At 39.3% G+C, this 26294-nt stretch overlaps 1 protein-coding gene across 1 annotated transcript in view; it reads right to left on the reverse strand.

Moving 5' to 3' along the window:
• Positions 1 to 26294, reverse strand: part of myt1la (myelin transcription factor 1-like, a) — a 77172-nt gene that overhangs the window by 49797 nt on the left and 1081 nt on the right. The window contains exons 2-5 of the mRNA XM_067572337.1: positions 10957 to 11064; positions 10605 to 10659; positions 9749 to 9782; positions 5230 to 5292 (exon numbers count right to left, since the gene is read on the reverse strand). Coding sequence (XP_067428438.1) covers positions 5230 to 5292; positions 9749 to 9782; positions 10605 to 10659 — 152 coding nt within the window. The 5' untranslated portion in view covers positions 10957 to 11064. The remainder of the gene's footprint in view (positions 1 to 5229; positions 5293 to 9748; positions 9783 to 10604; positions 10660 to 10956; positions 11065 to 26294) is intronic.

Genomic DNA, 26294 nt, shown 5'->3' on the forward strand with positions numbered 1-26294 from the left:
GAAATAAATTATTTTAAGCATTAATATGTTGTTGCAGCAAATCTGCAGCATGTATTTAGTTTGATGCTGTTGCTAAAATCACCAGATCATCACGGATTGATGTTGTGCCACAAATAGACGCAACATCTGGGACCAAATTTCAACTAAAATACAACACCTGTCTTCATTTGAATGAGTCTCCCACCTGTCTGCGCCTCTCCTCCCACCTGTGCACCGTGAGCCGGTCACCAAAACACCACAGAGACACACAAAGCGAGTTTCAAGGTCATGAAAATACCAAACAGTCGGAGAGCTGCTTGCGCTGGTCGTTGCAAAATACATCCCTTTGTGTTAAGCTACACGTACTGCACAACACAAGAGATGAAACTGATCTTCTTATCTGACTCTGTGAAAGATGCAAAAAAAAAAAAGTCAAGCAAAGTTCTCACTAAAGCTGTTCACACATGGTTGATGAATGTTTTGTAGAATCTGAGTAATTTTTCCCAACTTCTAAAGTGTTATTAGCATCTGGTGGTACGAACAAGCAAGAAAACAAGAAGCTGAATGATTTCGCAGATGCTGTGTTCTCTCTCTCTCTCTCTCTCTCTCTGTCTCTCTCTCTCTCTCTCTCTGCTCTCTGTCTTTTTAAAAAATCAGACGTTTGTGTACTGTACACTCCTGTGATCAGCTGATGATTAAATGATTCAGCCGCCGGTTCCCCAGAGAGGAACCATCAGACAGCCAGCTCTCTCTCTCTCTCTCTCTCTCTCTCTCTCTCTCAGTCTGGCTCTCTCTATGTGTCTCTCTACCTCTGTCTTAACTGTCTCCGTCACATTTCTCACCTCACTAATTTGTCAGCGCGACTTTTTATCAGAGATGATGAAAAAAAAAAATGGAAAAAAAACCGAAGTCCTGTGGTGAGATTGTTTTCTCAACTGCTGTTTCCAAAGGTTCAAAGGCAGGTGAGAAGTCTTCAAAGTGCTCAGACAAAAAGAAACCTACAGTTTCATGATAATTGGGTGGCTGATGAAGATCATGTGAAAGCTCAAGAGAAGCTACTAAATGTGTCTTGTGGTGTTACATCTTTGGTAACCAACTGTGCATTTAAAGCACGATGACATGAACAATGTCGTGAAAAACTAGATTATAGGAAGTTAAATAATCTTTTTTTTTTTTTTTTAAATTTATAATGAGACATAATTATCAATAAGAAGCCATAAAACCTGCAAGGCAGACAGTGACTCTCTTATATCCTTGTTGGCTAGTTTCAACCCAGTCTCATAGAACAGCCTGGTCGCCAGAATAAAACGTTTGCATTGTACGTTTCTGCAAAGCATAGAATAATGGTTGAATATCTACGTTTCAACATGTGAAATACGTATCATCTCAACATTTCTACAAAACGTATCATCTCAACATTTCTACAAAACGTATCATCTCAACATTTCTACAAAACATATCATCTCAACATTTCTACTAAACATATCATCTCAACATTTCTACAAAACGTATCATCTCAACATTTCTACAAAACGTATCATCTCAACATTTCTACAAAACATATCATCTCAACATTTCTACAAAACATATCATCTCAACATTTCTACAAAACATATCATCTCAGCGTTTCTACTAAACGTATCATCTCAACATTTCCAAAGTGACGTAGTTCACATGTGATCTATATGAGTTGATCTTTGTTATACAGGAGGAGGAGGAGGGGCAGGCAGGTGGTTAGTAAGTTTCTTGGCAGCAAGTTGGAAATAAGCAGAGAACACGGTTCTAGACCACCTCGAAACCGAAGCCAATGTCCACTTCCGGTTTCAACAGACAAAAGCGGGTGTTTTTAGCGAGACATCAGGACATTTGCAGCCATTTTTCGGGGTTACGGTTAGAAAACCGTCTTTTTTTAGTGAGACATCGGCTGTTTTTATTTTATTTTTTATTTTCATTTTAACCCAAACCATGATTTTTCCCCTAACCCTAACCAAGTGGTCTTTGTGCCTTAAACCTAACCAAACCTTAACCACAGCGTTGTCACACCATAAAACATCATTATTCAACGGGTAGAAATGTTGATATGCTACGTTTGTAGAAATGTTGATAAGATACGTAATTCACGTGTTGAAACGTAGATATTCAACGTTTCTGTGGTTTGCAGAAACGTTCAATGTCAACGTTTTCTTCTGGCGACTAGGTTGCACAGAAATGTATATACGACTAAAGTGCAACAGAAGACACGTTTTGCAGGCGATGTAACGTTGGCTAAATTGTTGGGTTTTTTTTGACAATATATCAAAAAATGTTGTCAATTAACATACAAGCACTGGAGTAAAGGTTGAGGAAAGCTTGCGGCTTTTGTTTAATACAGTAAAAAGTCTGCAGTGATTTGAATTATGACGCATATAAACGTGATTTCTAGGAGACAAGGTTTCTAGGTTTTAGGTTTCAGGGGTATTTGGATTTTTCAAGATGGGGTTTTATTGTTTAGGTTTTAGATTTTTGCTTTGGTTTATGGGTTTGGTGCGAGTGAATTTTAGCTTTCGGATTTTGGGATCTCAAGTGTTTTTTCTGTTTGGTTTTGGGATTTTTTATTTTTTTTTTTTTGGTTTTGCATTTGGAGATCGGAGATTTTGAAGGTCTGTTTTCGTGTTGGCTTTGGGGATTTGAAGCTTTTCAGATCTTTCTTTTTTTTTGGGTTTGAGTTGATGTGAAACGGTTCACTGACAGACTGCAGACTCTTCCAAAACAATCTCAAACACATTCACAAGTAAAATAAAAATCTTCAGTAACAGGAACCAACACTGGGGGGTCAAAGGTCACTACAACAAGATAATATATAATAAAAAAAATATGCCTGAACTACTGGAATAATCATGATAATAGAGAAATGAAGTGAAAGATTCCTCGTCTTCCCATAAACATTATGTGTTAAATTACCGTTAGAGTATCTCTATGATGGTGTGACTTATTTATTATTCATATTTTTATGGTGAATATTTGAGTTTGACTCTCTGTATGTTCCTCCAGAGCGTTTCTGTGCCCTTCGCAGCACCATCGGTCTGCTCTGCCAGCGATTTGCCATCCTGCCCTTCTCATTATCTCTCTGTTACCTCGGGCGTCAAACCACCGCTGTCCTGAGCTGTGCAACCTCTACAGTACATGCCAGCCTCCCACACACACACACACACACACACACACACACACACACACCAGCCTCTACACTGAAAAGAATACCATAGAGACACTCCAAAATAACCTCGAAACTTCTCAACCAGTGCTTTGATTTCATAATGGGTGTCTAAATCAGATTTTTTTTTTTTTTCTGTTTTACCTAAATAATGAAAAATGCTTTGATTTCCTCCTCCACGGCCTCATATTCAGGCTTCAAATGATATTTTCTCTGAGTGAAAACCTCGGTGGTCCACTTCTACCTCCGTGTAGCACTTGCTTTGATACATAGTTCAACTGTTTTGTAAAATTTAGAGTTTTAGAGAGAGAGTTTTTGATTTGTGTTGAATGTTTTTTTGTAGCTCTACATCGGTGTACTCTGGTAAAAAAAAAAAAAAAGATTCAGAAGCAGATGAAACCATCAGATCTTATTGGCGGGTTTTGGTGTAAGAAAAATAAAATAAATTCAGCTGAAATACATTAATTACACTCTTCCTGCAGTCCAGAAAGATTTTAACACTGGACACAAGCTGAAATGACCTGTGGAGCGGCGGCGGCCCCCACTGCGTTTGTTGGTAATTCACCGTTTCGGAAAGCGACCGAGATCTGAGGCAGAAACCATCAGTCCTTCAAGCCCGGGGGGGTTTGGACTGCGGCGTGCTGCTGTGGCAGCAGGAAGGACGGACAGACAGACAGCCGTCGGTCGGTGTCAACTCGGGGACTTCACAGCTCCACGCTCGGCCTGATTGGTTTTCTATCCATGGCCCTGTGACAGAGCGTTGGATTTACCGAGCTGGAGGCTGCGACCTGCTGATGGAGGAGGTCTGAAACCGTAACGTGGACTTATTTATTGGTGGTACAATTCGGTTCCTGAGCTGCTGGAGTGAGATGTTTGAAGCCTTCAGGCATTTGTTCATCTAAATGTTTAGTTATATTTCATATTTGCTGCTTCAGTAAAAGAAATAATAAATCCCCTGCATTGTAAATCATATATTTATCATCTTTGTGTCTAAAAAGATTAAATTTATCGTGTGAAAAAATATCAGAATAAGTCCGCGTGTCATTGTAGTATCTAAACTCTTTGGCAAGTTGTTAAAACTTCCAAAATCACAGAAAAGATACGACATAAAACAAGACGTGACCTGCGTGTCTTTGGTCATAGATACAACCCGTCAGCTGCCCCTGTCAACATCAGACTCCCCTATAAGAAAGATAAATCCAGGCTTCAGAGGATCAAATGTCAGTGAGAAATTTCGGAGCTCTCTATTGAATTTATTGTCTCTATTAAATCTCTCACCGAATGAATCAGAATTATTTGAAATGCCAGAGAAACTGCACCTGGAAACTTAACAAGCTGATGAAATGCAGCGAGATGCAACTTTGAAATTGAATTAATTTGCGTAGATTTTAATGGAATTTTTGAAAAGAAAATATTCTCAAGTGTCCTTTTAGAAACCTTTATTTCTATCGTCTTTCAGAACTAAAAGTTGTAGAGAAACGAGACGCTCTGAAACCAGAAATCTCACAATCGTGGCTGAAAGGTAGCGGACTGTTCAATATTTAACAAAACACACTTGAAACTTGTGAGTATAACACCAAAGTTTTCTCATGTCTCAGAATTTCTTTCTGTGAGGAAAAATACAAAAAAACCTCCCGAAGCTGCTTTCTTCGCCTCACATGGGTCCGTTTTTTCTGTGCCAACATGAGTGACCTACAGAGACTCTGACTCGCTGCTGCTGTAAATGTCAGCGGGGATGAGCAGGTGATGCAAACTCCACAAAACAATATATCAGAGGTCTTTGCACAGCGTACATCGTAAGACGTCTAAAGACTTCAGCAAACGCTCCTCTAATTTCACAAAGAATCACATAATTCTTTGACTGAAAGACACAAGAAAAGGATTTTAAATCAGCAACAAAACGAAACAAAACAGTTTTAGAAGAAAATTAATGTCTTCAGTATCAGGTGACGCAGCTACGTCTCCACTTCTGTCCAAAGTTCCCACTTAGAGAACTATCTAAAAGAGACCCTGCATGTTATTTTTATCGCTAACGTACAAATATGTTGAGCGGTTCATACCTGCGGTGTCTGGCGTACTTCCCGCTGACGTGACCGCTGCCATCACAGCCCGGGGTGGGACAGCTGAGGAGGAGACACACAGAGCAGAACTTAACTTTACAGTAATGCAACAGATGGACCCGTATCCACCTGAACATTTCAGCAAGTGCCCCGACAGGACATATGTTAGTGGCTGTAGTAATTAAAACAGGAGCAAAGGAGGAAATCAGGTGATGTTATAATAGAGTGACAACGTCTGCGTAGGGAGGAGGTTGGGCTGGATGGATGGGTCAACAAAACATCACATTTTAACACGAGAGATTGCTGTTTGCTAACTTACAAGTATTGTGTGTGTATCCAAAGCCTGATATATCTTATTCCTCTGTGCCGTAGACCTCCATCGTTATCCAAAAACTATTAAAAACATGTCAATGAGCCACATCGCTGCACTGAGTGACATGTTCCTTCATTATGAAGAGTTTGGGAACGTTAGCTTGTTTAGAAACGGCTCCAAAGACGAATAACAGCGATCACGTTTTCAGTCTCTAGAGAGTAGTTCTGTGTAAGGCCACTGAGCATGTGCAGGAACACGGTTTACAGAGCTTCGCTAGCTTGTTGTGCTACATAACACAACCTCTTGACTTTGACTTTCTACATTGTAAATTTCTGAACTTTACTCAACAAGTTTTTGGACAACAACGAAGGTCTACGGCACAGATGAATAAGATATATCAGGCTTTGGATACACACACTTGTTAGTAGAGCAGTTCATTGTTGGTTTGACTCTGCACAGGAGATTTGTACAAAAAGAAAAATATAGAGGATCGCCAGCCTTATCCTTTCAGAGAGTAGTCATTTTAACCCAAACCACCATATTTCTTTAAACCTAACCACGAGTCCCTTTTGTGCCCAAAACCAAACCTTAACCACAGTGTTGCTACATCATTTAACTTCACAGACAAATGATGTCATCCCGCCAACAACATATTTTGTTATTTAATTTGGAGGATTTGTTGGCCGGATACTGATTTAGTGAGAATCTTGTGCCCCTGACGGTAGTCTGAGACAGGCTAAGTAAATATCTCCCTTAGTCTTGTTCTAGTGTTGTGGCAAACTTGAAATAAAATAATCTGAAAATGCTGAGGATAGAGGATGAACATTACTTCCAAATGTCTTTGGCCTTAATTTAGAGAAGATAAATACGTCTCATGCAGCAGCAGGTTGAAGTATTTCTGTCTAGAGGTGTTTTCGTGGCTGCAGACTCTGAGTCACTCTCCCTCAGCTTTCAGGCCGCTCTGCTCTGAAGACGCACAGACCTGCCGGCCAACGCACACCGCCTGGCTCCGGGGACTCCACGCCCGCGACCTCTGACCTCACACCGCAGCGCTCCGCCCACCCTCCACCCAGCATCACCTAATCCACCCGATCTATATACTCCTTCACCGCAGGCCAATCACGAAGACATCTAACATCACGAGCGCAGGCAGCCAGAAGAGGAGAACGAAGGGGTGGATGAAGAAGAGGAGAACGTGGAAGAAGAGGGAGAGGGAAAGTGGAAGAGGAGGAGAAGGGAGAAGAGGAGGAATAGGGGGGAAAAGATGGTGGAAGATTGGAAGAGGAGGAGGAGGAGGAGGGTAAGAGGGGGGTGTGGTAGAAGAAGCAGGGATGAGGTTGGGGAATAAAAAGAGGAGGAGGTGACAGGGGAGGAGGATGAAGAGGAGGTTTGTTCAAGGTGAGGTGGCTCATCAATCAGTGTGGGAGCAGAGACTGATAGTGTTGCCTTATTGATCTCAGGTCAGTGTGTGTTTGTGTGTGTTTAAGTGTGTGTGCTGCCTTCGCTCCTCTCATACAATGTCAAACACACCTGAAATCAAACCTTTTCCCAAAACTACTTTTTCTCCGTGTTGAGATACTTTCACTTGTTTCCAAAGCAACTAAATTATTATGTTTCTTTCAAGATGTTTCTTGACGCAAGTATCATTTTCGTAATTTCAGTGCAGAGATCTGTATCACTTACCGATGTCAACATCCTGACTCACAAGAGGAAGAACTGTAGAGACGAGTTCAATGTCAACAGAACATTTAAGTGAAGAAAAGGATTTTCAACCCTTTGTTGTTGTAGTCTGGTTGAATAGGTTGGTGTTCCTCCTGAGTACGATTCGTTTGGGCAGATCAGTGATTGTGCTCAGACCAAAACAACTGCACAGAGACCCTTTAGAGGACGTGGTCTTGGTCCTGTCACAAATTAATTCTGTAGCGGTTTGTTTGTTTGTGATGGGAATGTGATCTGACCTGGATCTGACCGACTACAAGGCTGCAAGTTTAAGCTAGAGAGCGAGATTTTGGTTCGCTTTTATCTTTTTCTAAGAACTGATTCAGGCCAAAGCAAACAACTCAGTGCTTACAGTGCGCTAAACATTCCTGAGCTATTGAAAGCTAAAACTAGCAGCTGAGACATGCAGGTAAACCAGTGGACTTTCATGATGTGGTTGAGTTGTTTATTAAAGGTGTCAAAGCAGTTTGCAGTTGGTCAAAGGTATGGTCAAAAAGTTGCATGTCAAATTTCACAATTTATTTATCCTCTGCGAGTAAATCTGACTGGCTCTGCTTGTTGCAAACAAACTACAATCTGCTAAACAACAAAAATCTGTATTTGACGCAGGTCCAAACTAACAATGACACACAACTGTGACAGTTGCATTAGCATATTAGAAACTTAACACTGCTTTAAAGGCTAAGTCTGCTGATATTCTATGTTCCTCTTATTGTCAACTTATTGTCTTATTGTGTATAAAGTGTGATATATCTGACTCCTCTGTAGACCTCCATTGTTGTCCAAAAACTATAAAAAACTCATCAAAGAGACATGTTCCTTCATTACCATGAACACACACTGTAGTTTATGTTGACTCAATCCCACACACACACCATCCTGCTGCCAGAAATACTCACTAGAGCACCGAATGTGGATTCATCCGCCGCTGAAAATAGTCCCTGTCAAACGCACCATTTCCTCCTGTTTGTTTGTTAAAAAACTGTTCAGCTGTTTTGGATAATTACTCAGCCTAAAACTGAAACTACATAGTTGTGACCTGTTTTCTAAGTGGTTTAAACGAGGTGGGACTGCACCACTTTTGGGAAGGAGCGACTTGTTTTCTCCCCTTCTGTCGACTTGGCTGCGAAGTTATCGAGGTGCCTCAGCTCTGTCAGCTCAGGCTGCAACCAGAAACACCAGCAGCACTCTGGGAGGATTTGGATCAGGACTTGTCCCAATCCCTGGAGTTAAAGTTCAAATTCAGAGCTGTGATGCAGCAGAAAACGCAGCTCTGATTCCCACTGAGCCGACAGATACGATGCGTTTTAATATCACGCCACATGCTTCTTTTTTTTCACCACAGCACACCACAATTAGAAATTAATTTGTATGTTTATCCCTGCAGATTAGTCAGATTAATCCACAACTGTGATGGAAAAACTAAAATTGCTTGATACATGCTTACAGTATTTCAAAGTATTTACAATCATTTCTACTTCAAAGCGTCTCTGTCCGTGTCTGGCCCCGGCTGTTCAGCCCTCGCCAGCAACCCGTCAGATTTAAATTCTGGGTGAATCATTGGGAGTTTTCTGCTCCTCTGCTCATGGCTCCTCACACAGCGCCAACAGGACATGTTGTTTACAGTAAAGCGCTGACCTGGATCATACCGGGTTCAACCATAATCTGCTGCACACACCAATATTTGTCAGTTTTACTAAATGAGATTAAGTGAAGCAGAAACACCGCCCTTCACACACACACACACACACACACACACACACACACACACACACACACACACAGGTAGCAGTGATATTCAGCATTTACTGCTTTCTCCGTTCTTGCCGCAAAATGTAGTAAATCATCAAAATGTAATAAATTATTGGTCAAATTGTTAACTGTTTGTGTAATACTCAACTGAGTAACATATTAGCATGATGCTAATGTAATAATGTCATGGTTTTTATCAGAATTACAATATCTGTTTATTCACTTTGGCTTTAAACTCTCTCTTCACTCTTTAAGCTCCCTCTTCATCTCGAAAATCTGTTACGGAAATCCATCTATTAATGTCAAACTGTCATTCCAGCGGTTTCACGCTCAGCTGAAAACCACCCAAATGTGCACTAGAGGTCCTTGTCCAACAGAACTACATCATCTGCAAAAAACATGAACTTTGAAACTGGACTATCATCAGCTGCCCAGTTCATAAAAGCCACAAAAAGAGTCTGTGACAAGAGTCAACTGCGGCAAAGCCCAGTAACATGTAGAGTAATGGATTACAAATCAAATTCAGTTTACATCACTGCTACAAATCCCAGTGGTGACACTCCAACACAATACATACAAGATGAGTAATATCATTTATATGTAATTCATGACTGCAAGAAAACATCTCCCGGTATTATTTACTTTAATGAATACAAGGTGGCCATGATGCAAAAATAATAATAGCGCAATACAATGATGTATTTAATGAGTGTGGATCAGCAGAGGTTTACCTACCTGAATAACTCCTGTGTTACTGCTTCCACGGCGGCTTCAGACAGAGACAGAACAAAAATAAATAATGTTATAACTTCACCAGTCTGCAGTCAATCAACAATCATTAACACATCTACTGTCTGTGGGCTTCAAATTAACATTTATTTATGGTCAAAGTCAAGTGTTAACTATTTCACAGAGGGGTGGGGACAGTTGACACAAGGTCAAAGACACTTAATATACAAATCAATGATGAATTTGTGATAAAAACTCAAGAAATTATTTACTAAAGTGTTTTGGTCTTGTATGACGCTGTGCAGTGTAGATTGAGTTTAAATATTTTATATGTGTTTTAGGTTGTAATTCTCATGCCATGAGATATCTATAAAATATTTTATCATATATTATTAATATTCGATGGATGATCAGTAGTATCTGATTGCTTTGATTTTATTGTCAAACACAAAACCACTGAGGCTGCATTAACTTGTGTACATTTAGCACCAGTGAAGTAATCAGTATTAATTATACATGTTGTTTATCCAAAGACAATTTGCTGAATATGGAAATAATGTTAAACAAGGCTAAGTTGAGGAAGAAGAGGGGCTGTGTGTCTTTTACACTTTTAGACCCAGCAGGTTAACAGACTAACAGGCTAATCTAGCGAGCTATATTAGCTAACGTTAACTTATAGTGTTAATATTCCTGCTTCACCATGAGTTGGCTATTTTTTTCCTATTTCTGGTAGGTTTTTTTTTCACAAGGACCAGGCATTTAAATACCTAAAGATTTGTAATATATGTGTAAAATAAGCTGGTTTGGATAGGAGCAGCGGATGTTTTTGCTAGCTAGCTGCACAGTCAGGCTGCCCTCATACCTCGGACTCCTTTGGATCGTGTTCGATGGCGTTTTTCAACTGCATTCACCTCCATCTGAAGACAAAATAACACAAATAAACATGGTGAAACTGTAATTTCATAAACGTAACAACTGTCAAATGTCGGAAAGCCATATCAACCACCCAGCAACCACCCTGAACCCCATAAAAACCGGAGTAACACCTTAGCAATCAACTATCTGACACTTAGCAGCCACTTTGGACAACCACTTAGCAACTACCAACTTAAGCCCTATTAATCACCATAACAACCTCCAACTGTAAACATGCTAGCAATTACTGCTAACACCCCATTGTTAAAAATCTCCAGTAGTTGATTGTGATAATGTACCTGGTCGGAGCTCGGTGTGGCACCACCTCGAGCTGCTGCTGCTGGTCTCGTAGCTGAAGAGTCTTTATAGAGTCTTTACTTTCAGACCTCCTCTTCCAGAGTCATGATCTGCAAAAAACAAAACACAGAAAAGTTTCAGTTCTGCTGGACATTAAAGCAGGTTTTCTGTTTTCACATCAAACCTGCAGAAAAACCTGACTGACCTGAGATTTACAGTTAACCAGGTCATTCTGAGACTAAAATGTCCCAGGTTTGATTCCTGAAACATCCAGTGAGTCTGTCAGCAGCTGAAGTTTCCTCGAACAGCTGTTGGACTTCACTGTCTCCATGAAATTTATAATTATGATATTTTAATGACATTTTGACACTCGCAAAACACCATCTACACATTTTTAATGATATGTACAAATGTGGCATTTCATTCAGTCAGTCAATTAGGTGGTTCTCTGGAGAGATTCTACAGACTCACCTTTCAGTAACCCACAGTAAAGTCTGGAAATAACCCATAATTAGACCAACCACACAGATAAAATAAAGTCTTTTGCAGAATATATTATAACCCAGGAAGGATATAGTTTCTTCAAAGACATTTTTCCTACTGCACTAGATATGAACTTGAGACTTTAAATGGTAAAATAACAGCGCTTCTATTTTTTGAAATAAGCAGAGTCGACCACAATCATGAATTAGCAGAATTTTATTTGTGGTATTTTGTATTTGAGCAACTGTTCAGACAAGAGCACAGGACATTATTACTGTTAATATTCTTTTTCATATCAACATTTTACCAAATTTCATTTAATGGTTTTTAAAGCAGCAAATATTCAACGACTAATATCAGTTCCAATATGAACAAGTCATAACATAGACACAGTGAAACATAGAGATATCAGGGTGTCCAAGACTCCAGAAGTCATTTTTGCTCAATTTATGCATAGAGACTGTTAATGGACTGCCAGATGGAGCTCGTCGAGTCTTGGATGGACATGAAGCTCGAGATGAATCATCAGTACTTTCAAATGGGAATTTACAGAAGAAAAAATAACGGCCAATGCAACACTAACAAAACACTAATACAGCCCTAACACCACTGCGATGCTAATAAAACATACCATCCAACCAAAACTACTGTAAACTCTAATGTAAACGGTTCCTTTACTGTCTCTGTTTTTAACTTTAATACTGACAATTGTTTTGTAACTTTGAGCCTTTATGCACCTCCTTCCATCTGTTTTTTTATATGTGCTTAACAGAAAAGAAGGAAGAATTAACAAACAGAAATTAAAAACAAACACAGAGATCCTAAAACACCAGGCAATAAAATGAAGTTGCATAAAAATATAAGCATTATTTTATTTGTGTGCCTCATATCATCTTGTCTGAAACCTGTCTCCCTTTAAAAACAGGCTGCTAACCTCAATAAGATTTCACCTGGTTAAATAAATATGAACATATTTTTGTGAATGACTTCATAGCCGAATGGTTAAGACACCAGGTGCAGGTTTGAATCCAGCCAGGGATTTTTGCTGTCTCTCACTATACCTATAAATATATAATCAACTCATATCAACTATGTATCAACTATATCAACTGTCAAAAAAGGCAAATATGCCAAAAAAAAAAAAAAGTATTTTCTTCCCCCCCAAAAAAAACTTTCAAATAACACAAGAACTCACTTCAGGCTGAAGTAATCACAACAGAACTCTGTGAGATCCTGCTGGGAGGATTTCAATGCAAACAGCAACATGAAACTGAAGCAGCACCGAGAGAGAGAGAGAGGCAACGCTGAAACAAACAGTTTGATGATGATCACATGAACGCAGCAGCAGCTCCTCTGCGTGCTTCTCTCTGCTCAGCTGGGGGGGTGGTGGGGGGAGGGGGAGGGGGGTGTTGCAGCGTTAATATAAATGTAAATTCTGGACAGCCTCGCCTGAACTCTCAGCCGAGTCCCATTATGTTTCCACAGCATACTGAGGCCGGGTGCATCTGAGGCCGCCACTCCACCGAGCGTGCTCCGCTGTCAAGAGCTCAGCCAAAAAAGAAAAAAATCCTCTCTGGAAACTTTACAACTGAGTGTGCTGCACACTGATGTGTGTATGTATGTCAGTGTGTGTGTGTGTGTGTGTGTGTGCATGTTCCCCTGTACTATCATCAGTGTTTGCGTGTGCATGAATGTGTGTGTCCATATGCTGTGTCCTCGTTCTGCCTCTGCATGTGCGCGCGCGTGTGTGTGTGTGTGCTTATGCTTCTATCCTTGTGAGGACCGCCCTGTGTTTAAGACCTTGAAAATGTTTTTGGACATGGATGACATTTATAGAATGTGTGGACAGTTTAGGAAAGTCAGGACATTTGGGGAAAGAGAGGACATTTTTAGAAAGTGAGGACACGTTTGGGAAAAGACATTTTCTCAAAAATCATGACATCTTGAAAAGTGGAGACATTTTTTTAAATTAAGACCTTTATGGGATGTTTCCAAAAGTGGAGAATGTTTGGAAAATGAGGACATTGTATTCCAAGTCTGGGTATTTTTGAAAGTTTTTTTTTGGTTTTGTTTTGTTTTATTTTTTTGGAAAGTGGGGACATGTTTGGGAAAGAGATTTTTTTTTTTTTTTTAAATCATGACATCTTGGAAAGTCAGGACATTTTTTTAAGTTAAGACCTTTTGGGGAAGTCTGAACATTTTTGAAAAGCAATGACCTTTGTGGACGTGGATGACATTTAGAGAAAGTGAGGACAACTTGGAAAGGTCAGGAAATTTGGGAAAGTGTGTAAATTCTTTGAAATGATTTTTTTTTTTGGGAAGTCTGGATCTCTTTGGAAGGTCAGAACATTTTCAGGAAGTGAAGAAATTTTTCAGAAAGAGAGAACTTTTTTGGAAATTAGGACATTTTGCGAAGTTAGGAACTTTTTGGACATGTATGACATTAATGGAATGTGTGGACAGTTTAGGAAAGTTGGGACATTTTTTGGAAAGTGAGGATGTTTTTCCAAAACCATGACATCTTTAAAAGTAAGAAAAACAATGTTTTAAATCGAAACACTGCCATGAAGATTTGGGATCAACTGAGCAGTGTGCGGATATTCCTTCCTTCTTTTGCATATTTTTTTTTTATTTCCGCAGCACCTGCATGTGCAGACTAATATTTGCTGAACTTGGAAATTGAGGACTTTTTTTTTCAAATGAAGACATTTTTGAGAAGTCTGGATATTTTTGGAAGTAATGATATTTGAGGGTTCAGACTTGGTTATAGATTTAAGCTTATAATAAGGTTTAGGTTAGAGTTGGGGGCTCAGTGTTGCATTATGTTAATGATGGTCCTCACAATGAGAGAGGTACAAACATATGTGTGTGGGTGTACACGTTTATGTTTGATAATGGTATAATAATACTATATCAATATTAATGTATTAATGTTGTGAGCATCATGCTGACTTTCAGAAATATATATTTATTTTGGTGTTGTGAAACACTAACATGAATTAATGAAGTAAAAAATAATTTAAAAAAGCTTGGTTGTTCATTGGTGTGTGTGTGTGTGTGTGTGTGTGTGTGGTTGTGTGTGTGTGTCACAGTGTCCTATATGGCTGAATCGGCGCTGTGTGAAGAGGAGCTTCCTGCTGTTTAGTATTCAGTCCAACACTCTGCCTGTCTGGTACGATATGATGCAGAGCTCCTATACTGAATCACACACATACACACACAAAATACAAGCATGTACACACACACACACACACACACACACACACACAAGTACAAATCTTATACCATCACACACACACAGAGAGACATGTGGACTAACAGAAAAGCAGATGTTTGACTTAAAAGTGTAGAAATGTACACAATGTACCTGTGTCACTTTTCTCTATGGTGCCACTGCATCTCTTGGTCCAGTATCCAGTTCCTATAGTACATCCATTAGCAGCTGAATGGTTACTGTGCGTGCCATGTAACATCAATGTCACTGGTTCGATTCCAGCCAGGAACCATTGGACCACATACCCATCTCTCTCTCTCACCCCCTTTGTTTCCTGTCTGCCGCTTCACTAGAAACTGTCCAATGAAGGTAGAAACGTTACTAAAAAAAAAAAAAAATCCATCCATGAGCATCACAGGCTGTAACAACAGTTTCAGTGGCCAAAAGATCCTTTTTGAATGTAGGTGTGACTTCTATTTATTTATTTATTTTTATCTCTATCTGCATACCTGGAGAAATATGTGTGTTTTAGTATGAATAGCATTCAATTAACATATTTAGTAACAACTAATCTCTACATACAACTGGTTTTAATTTAGCGATGTGCTGTTATAACTAAGCTAAATTTGAATTCATGCTCCAGATGAACAAGGTGGAGTTTCTGCTGTCAAGTCAATTCATTTTTATATGAAGACACCTGTAAAAGAGTATTATCGTGCATCTATCATGTCCACTTACCAGGCTGTGTTTAAATGCTCCTCCATGTTTAAAGTGGGTTTGTAGTCAGTGTAACTGTTCAGGTGAGTTTCGCCAGTTAGTTATCCGCTAATGGAGCCTTTAAAGCATCAGTACTGTTGCTGTGGTTACCTGCAGTTGAGTACTGATTTAGAATAGTAATTAAACTGTTGTTGACTTGAGCTAAAACCAAACAGAGAGAGCGAGAGTATTATTTCTTCTTTGGCCAAGAATGAAGCAGCTCCCGGTCATTAAATAAAAAAAGATAAATGTGTGTGTAGGATTTTTACTTCACATCGTTTCATCCAGCAGTTTCTGGTCACCTGATGAATTTAAGTCCAGTCACTTTCTCACTGAAAATGAGTCATATATTCCTAAAAAGGCTCCGGTTTCATGGCTGGAGAGTGAGCTACACACACACACACACATATCCACACACAAATACAAACAGTCCCAGACAAATGTTTGTGAGCCCAAATAAACACACATACACAGCAGCCAGGTGAGGTGTGTGTGTGTGTGTGTGTGTGTGTGTGTGTGTGTGTGTGTGTGTGTGTGCATGTGTGTGTGTGTTTGCGGTGGAGCCAGACAGCAGCTCGGTGTTTTATTACAGCAGAGAACTTTTATCAAACCCAACAAACAGAAACACCTGGTGTGTGATGTGACGCCGCAGCGCACAAACCAAACAACACAACCGAACACAGAGAGAGAGAGAGAGAGACGGAGACGGAGAGAGAAGGAGGCGCAGCGCTGCTTCAGGTCTGTCTGTCTGTCTGCACATGAAGGGAGGATTTATGTTGTTTTGGACATAAACTGCACAATCATTAGGTTTATACTTCATGGTCTCGATTTAACTATACAGCCACAAGTTTGAAGAAAGCGACAAACACGATGTTTCTTTGTAACATCAGCCACTGATCCAAACTCCACAACCAGAGAATATAATACATAATACATATACTGTATATAATATAATACATCCATATCCACAACCTGAACTACTCGACCTTGAAGCTGAGTTTTTATGAACTGGATCACATCTGCAGGAGCATGAAAGTGTTTATGGTGAAAATTGTCTGATAAAAAGACTTTTTTTTTTTTTTTTTTAAATAAGGGATCAGAGATAACACAGTGTTGTGCTTATAGTATATCCACATATCTTAGACTAAGATCAAAATGAAACCGTATTAAATCCCGAGTGATCTATAATGAGGGTGTACACCGGATGAGAGGATGGCACGAGGGTGAATTACATTAGATCAAGAGCACAAATATTGTTTTCTCCATGGTTCCTCCTGGGCTCCGTAGGTCTTTAACAAAATACCCACAATATTAATGACATTAATATTTATTATTATTTATCCCATAAACCTCAGCTTTACTTTGTGTTTAGTGCTAATTTGCTAACATGCTAAAATAAGCTGGTGAACATGGTAAACATTATCTGGTAGACATTAGCATTTTAGAAATGTCATTAGCAAGGTTAAGCAAAGTTAAAGTATTGCAGTAAAAGTACATAAGTATTATGAGCTTGATGTAGTTAAAGTATTGCAGTAAAAGTAGTGGTTTGGTCCCTCTGACTGATATATTATTATATATGACATCATTAGATTATTAATAGTGAAGCATCAGTGTTAGAGCAGCATGTTACTGTTGTAGCTGCTGGAGGTGGAGCTAGTTTACACTACTTTATATACAGTTAGCTAGTTTAGTCCAGTGGTTCCCAACCTAGGGGTCGGGCCCCTCCAAAGGGTCAGCAGATAAATCTGAGGGGTCGTGAGATGATTAATGGGAGAGGAAAGAAGAAAAAACAAAGTTCTGATACACAAATCTGTTTTCAGTTTTTTAGACTTTTTCTCTAATCTTTGATTTTTGCTGAAATATTGGATCATTTGAACATTTATTGAAATGAAAGCATGTGAGAAGTTTAGAGGGAAAAATCACTATTTGGTGGCGCTGTTAACAACTCATAGACATGTGAAATGTGACCCCTTTTAAAAAGCATAACTAGGATCGCCCCCTAACCTTAACCCTGTGGTTATTATTGTTGCCATGACGACAATGGTGGCATCATAAAACATCATTATTTTTTAACAGTGATGTGTAACAGTTGATTACAACCGATAGAGGCGCCAGATTAGAAAACGCTGCTATGTGTCGTTCTGGAGTCACATGATCAAACAACGTATTTGGTTGTTTAACTTGGAGGACATGTTGTGTTAAAAATACAAAGACCCAAAAACTGACTTTCCTTCACTTGGTGGCGTTCTCCAGTCTGAACCATTAAACCATTTCAGAAGAAACGCGGCACGAGGAGATGATGTCATTAAAAGAGCAGCAGTCAAACCTCAAACTGTGAAAAATAACATATAAATCCTCCTAATGGAGTATTTTTACACTGTATTACTGAAAACTACTATATGTGCATACAAATACTGAATATCACACAGCATGTTAGCTTATCAGTTGCTAACAAAAACACAGTGAATTTTAAAGGTGAGTCACTGACACACTAATGTAAAGACTGTACTGCAGTACCGTTTGCTGAGCCTGGTATGAATTCCCTCCCGTACAGTACAGTACATCAGCCCGACTCCTGGTTTCCATGGAGACTGGACTGATCGGGTGATTAGCCGCGTCAATTAACCTCTGACCAATCGCAGAGGGAGCCCGAGCGGCAGCAGCTGACTGTGATCTTCACAGCTGAATTCAGACGTCTGAACGCCGAGACGCAAAAAAAAAAAAAAAAAGTCAATGAATCATTGACGGTGAAGACGAGACGAGTCGGTGACATTACAGTGGAAGTCAATAACACACTGGCACACTAATGTACAGTGGAGGCATGTAGGAATTCTTCAGTTACATTCTTGCACTTGTGTTTTTTTATATTGTCTTTTATAACTCTATGAAGTATTTTTTTTATTTGTTCCCTTCAAAAATCAAAAGTAAAAACATTTTTTTGTGCCTGCAAATGGAAAACTAACTATGTGTTTTCCTTTTATCATCTAATCCTAATAAACAAGAAAACAAAAAGCAGAAAATAACTTCCTTATTTAACAGCCAGTATTATCTTTAGTGCGTTTGGGATTTTCCTGCATTCCTATTTCCCATAAATAGACTACTACTCCAAACATGAACTTAAAAAAAAAAAAAAGCCTAAAACTCTCCTGCATGCAGGGTTAACTGCTGATAATGAACTCTGGCACACTTCATGTTCGCCCTCTAAACTCTGTAAATGCGAGAATGCGAAGGGGCAACACAGCAGATTTTCACGCCAGGACACACAAAACGCACCGCCGGCCAGCCTCCTACCCCCGGCTCAATGACCAGGTCGGCGGTGTCGTGTCAGCACTTCAGAACAGATAAAAGTCCTCTTCAGCCCTCGGACTAACTTCTGTCAGAAGATATTCGCCCTCATAACAGGAACTCCTCTACAGAGAGTGTCTTCACACAGTTGCAGCAGTTTATTTTTTGGGTTTTTCTCTGTATTCAGTAGTGGAAGACCTACTCAGAGCCTTTGCTTCAGTAAAAGTGCCAATATGAAGTAAAAATACTCCATTATAGTAAAAGTCCTGCATGCATATATAAGTATTACCAGCTTAGAGTAACTCTAATCTTACATGAGTGAGAATATAATCAATTATCTCTCCATTCTGATCTAATTTTGCTTATATGAGTTGAATGAGACTGTGCAAGCTAAGTGTGATTTCGTGGTAATGATGCAACTAATTGGTTTATTTAACCAGCGGTTTACGTCTGTTGCCTTGTTTCGATCAAGTTGACATTTTGCACGTTGAGGACCGGCCGCCTCCCATCATTCACCTCTGTCGTCCTGTCAGAGCAGAGCGGGGGAGGGGGGGGGGGGGGGGGGAGAGAGGGGGGAGGGGCTCTGTGACTGACAGGTTGAGGGCTGGATGTGGTCAGAGTGAAGCTTTAATGATCTGTAACAAGCAGCGGAGGCAGGTCGTCAGTGGCAACAGAGATCCGCAATCGTTATTCCTGCTTGAATTAACAGCAGGAGTCTGTGTGTGTGTATGTGTGTGTGTGTGTGTGTGTGTGTGTGTGTGCGCGCAGCCAATGTGTGAACAAAAAAAACCTCCAACTGAAATCTGAATCAGAGTTGATCTGGCGGATAATTTCTCCCATTTTATGAATAGAAAGCTTTTTCTTCTTTTATCTCTCAGTCACATCGACAGTAGAAAACCCTTCAAGTATAGAGATGAAAGACATAACCGACTACGAGGAGGTCAAAGGTCAGAAGTCATAGCAGATGGAGCACATTTTAAAAAGTTTTTCATGCACAGCTCAGAATGACATTAATCTGTCTGAGAGGAGAAGCAGTATATGTGTGTGTGTGTGTGTGTGTGTGTGTGTGTGTGTGCTGACCTTCATTGATCAGAATTAGATCATCAGATTGATGAGTGTCTTGGCAACAGCTCAGATTTAACAAGACAGACGCAGACAGACAGGTAGTTCAGATGAGGTCTCAGTGGAGGAACACTGTCTGTTAAACCTCTTTCAGACCTGCACTTTGTTGCGTAACTGATTTTCAATGTTACTCTCAGTACTGGAAGAAGTATTTACATCGTTTACTTCAGTAAAAGTACCAATACAGCAAAGTAAAAATACTCCATTACAAGTTAAAGTCCTGCATGAAAAACCCTACTACAGTAAAAGTATATAAGTATTATGAGCTTGTTGTAGTTAAAGTATTGCTATTGCTATAGCTAGTTTAGTCCAGTGGTTCCTAACCTAGGGGTCGGGGCCCCTCCAAAGGATCAGCAGATAAATCTGAGGGGTCGTGAGATGATTAATGGGAGAGGAAAGAAGAAAAAACAAAGTTCTGATACACAAATCTGTTTTCAGTTTTTTGGACTTTTTCTCTAATCTTTGATTTTTTGCTGAAATATTGGATCATTTGAACATTTATTGAAATGAAAGCATGTGAGAAGTTTAGAGGGAAAAATCAGTATTTGGTGGAGCTGTTAACAACTCATAGACATCTGACCCCCTAACCTTAACCCTGTGGTTATTATTGTTGCCATGACAACAATGGTGGCATCATAAAACATCATTATTTTTTAACAGTGATGTGTAACAGTTGATTGCTGCCGATAGAGGCGTCCAGATTAGAAAACGCAGCTATGTGTCATTCTGGAGTCACATGATCAAACAACGTATTTGGTCGTTTATAACTTGGAGGACTTCTTATGTTAAAAATACCCCAAAAACTGACTTTCCTTCACTGACGTTGAAACACAACAGCTCAGTTCAGCAGAATTGCATCATGCCTGCTATTATTCTGCAGCAGACCTACAGGTGTGAACAGAGACGCCTCAGAACTTATCTGCAACCTGCAGTCAGGTATGAACGACGGTCGACTGTGAGTTAAAGCTGTGTTTAATATCCTCTGTCACACACAGGCGGTGTCAGGCGACGGAGCCAAGGTGAAGGTTTATTTTCTTCTGCGGCTATGAACGATCACCGGCTCTGCGTCTGTCTCTGCAGAGAGCAGGGAGAGAGCATTACTCTCCAGCTGAGTTCACCTGGTCTCAGGGTTTACACATCAAACAGCCGGGAAAGAATCTACCAAGGTTCAGACACAGAACCAGATCCAGATCTAAGAGAAATATTACTGTTTTATTCTGTCTCTACTTGTTCACTCCAAACTAGGGCTGCAGCTGTTATTTAAATTATTATTATTATTATCTTGATTAATCACTTAGTTGTTTGATCCATAAAATATCAGAAAGTGTAAAAAATGTCCATCGCCATTTCCCAAACCCCACGGTGACGTCCTCAAACAGTTCTCAACCCAAAGATATTCATTTAATATCAAAGAAAATGAAAGAAACTAGAAGATATTCACATCTGAGAAGCTGAAACCAGAGATTTTTTTCTTAAAAACTGACTAAAAACGATTAATCGGTTATCTAAACATTAAGTTTCTGTTTCCGACTAATCAATAAATCAACTAATCATCGCAGCTCTGCTCCGAACCAGACGGACCACACTGAGAATAAACTAGAACGAATGCTTCCCGACATTATTAGGCTCTTTCTGTCAAATAATATGTTACCGCTCCACCGACCCTGTTTCCTTGAAATTACATTTATATACGACTAAATTGCAACAGCAAATAAGTTTAGCAGGAAACGTAATGTATGAGTAAAATGTTCAGTGACAACATATTCGGGAGGCAGTAACTACAGCGTTATTTAACTTGTTTAAACACTGGCAGCTCTATGTTTATAGTCTGGGGCTCTACTGGAATATCTTTGCATGATTTACAGTTAAAAACTCTTTATTTATGTTATACTGGCCCTTTATGCAGCCCCTCAGTTCAGCCTCTGTCTGAAACAGGCCTATGTCTTCATATGTTAACCTCAAGTTTCTGAACTTTAACCATGTTTAACATCCAATATCATAACAGTATATAAATAACAGCAAACCAGAAAAAGCATATGTCCTCTTTAAAGTTAAGGAAAGATCTCCGTCTTGGTTTAATACAGAGAAAAGTCTGCAGTGCAGCACGAGACATGACGTGTTTATTGAAATTTAACAGCAACCATCATCTCTCACTGACCTTAACTAAAGTGCTTTTGTTGCCTTGCAAACCTGAGTCTCCCACCATCCAGCATCCCCGACCTCCTCTCTACGACTGTGGAGCAGTATATAAATGTAGCACTTCATCCGTTCGAAAAAAAAAAAAAAAGCATTGTCTGTGAATGATTGCCAACACAATGTAATTAGGAAAACCATTTAGTATATACACATTATTTCTAGGAGGCAGAGTTGTGGATGCACAGTCCAGTGAGTTTAGAAGCACTGAGAGTTTGCTTCACTTCCTCCATCACTGTCTGTATAATAAACCGACAGCGAGCGGGTCAGAGATCAGACGTCACTCAGCTCATATTCAAGTTACTCTTGAAGGATGATAACAGAACAGTAGAAAACATACAGAACCATAAAAACAGGTATTTGATTTTTGTAAAAAAAAATATTTGTAGCTTTTGAACACAGCACTGTTTTTGCTTTTTAAATCTGTTTTTACTTTAATAGCACTTTTTTTTTTTAGCCACATGGGGGCAGCAGAAACAAGTAGTGACCACAACCAACCATATCATCAGCTTTTAAGTTGATATGTCGAACTTGTTAGCAAACATCCAGCAGTTACGGAGCAACATTATCATTCATTTGGAGTCATATTTCTGTCCATCTGGTGAATATAAGTCCAATATTCACTCTCTTTTAGCTCTGTTTTTACTCGCTACCAACTCCATTGTTTTAGATTAAAGTACCCATCAGTATATAAAGTAATTAAAAGTTGCTTCATCATAACAGCTACAACATTAAAATGCTGCTAAAATCAAAATGGGTCATTTTGCACATTGAGCACTATTGGTAAACTTTTAATAATACTTAAACCTGCATTAACTTTTTTTACCACTTGGGGGCATCAGAAACAAGCTGTAACCCCGACACTGACATATCACCACTTTTGAAGTTGATATGTCGAACTTGTCAGCAAACAGTTGCTTTTATTTCCACATCCAGCAATCATGGAGCAACATTATCATTCATTTGGAGTCGTGTTTCTGTCCATCTGGTGAATGTAAGTCCAGTATTCACTCTCTTTTATCTCTGTTTTTGGTCTCCACCAACTCCTGAGGCTCTGGCTCTTTAGCTGCTAAATGCTCCGCTATGTTCACCAGCTAGTCTACAGCTAACTGTGTCTGTTTGCCATTTGGTGGCTTTTTAGAGCTTTTTCTGCAGCTGCAGAGTCGCTGATAATTCTCTGTAGGTTCATTGAAGGTTGACAGAAGGATTTGGTCAAAAACACGAAACCTCGTGTTGACAGGAAATCACAAAACGCCTCAAAACGAGACAGAGTAAGTACCACTGAGCAATAAAAAGACAAGACGCACAAATATAAGCAGGAGTTTGCTTCCCGTGAAATAAAACAAAAATTTCCTACAAAAGGTATCAATACAAGCTCTCATCATACAGCAGGCCTCCTTCTCTCTCTTCCCTCCATCACTCTCTATTTGCAGACGGACCTCTGACAGTTTAAAAGAAATCCCGCTGTAAGGCTCATCAGCACAAGCAGGACGGTGTGAACTCTGACTCCGACTCTGAATATGCAGCAGTTTCTGACAACATTCTTCCTCTTTTGAATTGGAGATCAAGTCTTAAGTCTGAAAGTTCAAATTCGAGTGAAGCCGTCGGTCATCGGTGTTAAAAGTTTTTAAACCCAAAATGATGAAATTTCCTCTCAGCTCGCTGTTGTGTGATGTTTTAAAACATCATCAGGGAGGAATTCACAGGCTCACAAACATCAGGTTTACATTCAAGTAAAATGCAGTTAGAAAACCTTCTTTTATTAGAATAATATTCCTCTGTGAGGTTGATTATGTCTTATCTCATTATTATACACATACTCATCCCAAACTGCATCATAATTATCATATGCAAAAAGTACATTAAGGTCTCTAACTCACAAAAGAGAAACATACTGTAAAATCTACAGGGAACTAGTGTCGACTGATAGAAAAGCATTTTCTTTACTAAATAAGGAAGAAACACTTTGCCTTCTTCAGAGCTCACAGATGAGTATGAAGGAGCCTAATTTGACTATTAATATCAGAGTTGAGCTTTTTCTTGTGTGCGTTGAATTGAATTATTACAATACTTCTGTTTATTGTTACTGTGATGGTTTATTTCATGCATGGATAATGGGTTATTGCTTCCAAATATATGTATATTGGATTCCTGAGCCTGTGCAGTTAGTGAGAAAAACCCCACAGAATGAAAAGACTAGGAGCGAGTTAGCTAAACTCATTAACAATATATAACGACGTTTAACGCTGATCATATAAAGAGAATGATGACAGGTTGGATATTTTCAAATGTTCCCTTTTGACAGACGCTCAGGGGAATTTGTAAATTGATGTAGATTGAATACCTGATGGGATATGGATGTTAATAAACCTTCAAAACCAGATCGGATCTCCGCCTTTCTCAGGATGTTTGAGTTAATTGAAGAAGTATGACTGAATATTGGAAAACGAGTCAAAACTGAGTGGCTAACTTAGTGATTTTAAAGGATATTTCTGGTGATTTTCTATATTTTTCTTATTGTCAACTAATCTGATGTGCAGAGACAAACCAGCAATGACCTGATCTACTTACAGGTATTGTGTGTGCATCTAAAGCCTGATATATCTTATTCCTCTGTGCCGTAGACCTCCGTTGTTGACCACAAACTATTAAAAACACATTAATGAGTCACACCGCCGCACTGGGAGACATGTTCCTTCATTATGAAGAGTTTGATCACGTTAGTTCGTTTAGAAACGGCTCCAAAGACGAATAACAGCGACGTCATGTTTTCACTCTGGAAAGTATTTCTGTGTCAGGAAGAGGTCACGGCGGCTGCATCTCTTTACAGTAAATAATCACCTTTCTTTTGTCGTATTGATCAGACTCTTAAGACAGACGTTGTAAAGAAGTTTAGTAAAAACTTTGTGATACGTAGCACAACAAGCTAGCAGAGCGATGTCAACATTCCTGCACATGCTCAGTGGCCTCTTCCTGACACAGAACTACTCTCCGGAGACTGAAAATATGATCGCTGTTATTAGTCTTTGGAGCCGTTTATAAAGAAACTAACATGCCCAAACTCTTTATAATGAAGAAACATGTCACCCAGTGTGGCTCATAATAGTTTTTGGATGACAACAGAGGTCTACAGCACAGAGGAATAAGTTATATCAGGCTTTAGATACACACACAATACTTGTCAGTAGATCGGTTCATTGTTGGTTTGCTTCTCCACATGAGATTTGTTGACAATAAGAAAAATATAGAAAATTGCCAACTATATCCTTTAAGTTTGATTTCACCCCAACATCCTAAACAACATGACATATTATATATCATATATATACTGTAGCCTAAAGCTTCTGAGGCACCTTTAACCCAACATCTAGTGCACAATATAGTCTCAGGTAGTCGCACACAGCAATAAACAGGCTTTACATACAGCAGGACAACAATCAACAGCAATATGAAGAGTAGAAACCGACATGTACACCTGAGGAGTGAAACAAAAGTAGACAAACACTCTCTAAACATGATATGATGAGGAATCTGTAGTTCAAAATATGAAATACTTTTAGTTATTCTAGTTTAATTCACAGATACTTCAGTGTTGTTACTTTACTGATGATTTTACTCCAGTAGAAATATTGTGCTAACGTCGTGCTTAAAGGATAGTTTCACAATTTTTCAAGTGTCTCTTAAAACAACAGCCGGGTGCCCATATGAACAGTGAAGGAGGTTTTTTTTTCCTGGCTGTAATCATTCCTCCTGTTCATACTGGCTATTAAAAGATCCCCTTCAAAATGCGCTTTCAATGTAAGTAATGGAGGCCAAAATCCACAGTCATTTTGCGCAAAAACGCATTAAAAAGATTATCCGAAGCTTATATGAGGCTTCAGCAGTCTGAGTTAGTCATATCAAGTGGATATCTGCCACATTTACAGTCTTTTTTAGCATCAAATTCCCTCTTTGTGTTTCCTCGGACAGTGTTTCCCTGTTGAGCTGCGGTGGAAGTATAGTAACAAAAAGAGGGACTTTGGCACTAAAAAAACTGTAATATTGAAAGATATCTACTTGATTTGACTCATTTGGACGCTGAAGCTTCATATTAGCTTCAGATAAACTTTTAAATACATTCTTGCACAGAAGGAGGACTGTGGATTTTGTCCCCCATCACTTACATTAAAAGCGCATTATCTTCTAATAGTTAGTATGAACAGGAGGAATGATTACAGCAAGAAAAAACTATATTTACCTGCTCATTTGGGCTCCTGACTGTTGTTTCAGGACAGTCATGGAAACATT

This window comes from Thunnus thynnus, chromosome 18 (genome assembly GCF_963924715.1).
Source record: "Thunnus thynnus chromosome 18, fThuThy2.1, whole genome shotgun sequence".
Taxonomy (NCBI): domain Eukaryota; kingdom Metazoa; phylum Chordata; class Actinopteri; order Scombriformes; family Scombridae; genus Thunnus; species Thunnus thynnus.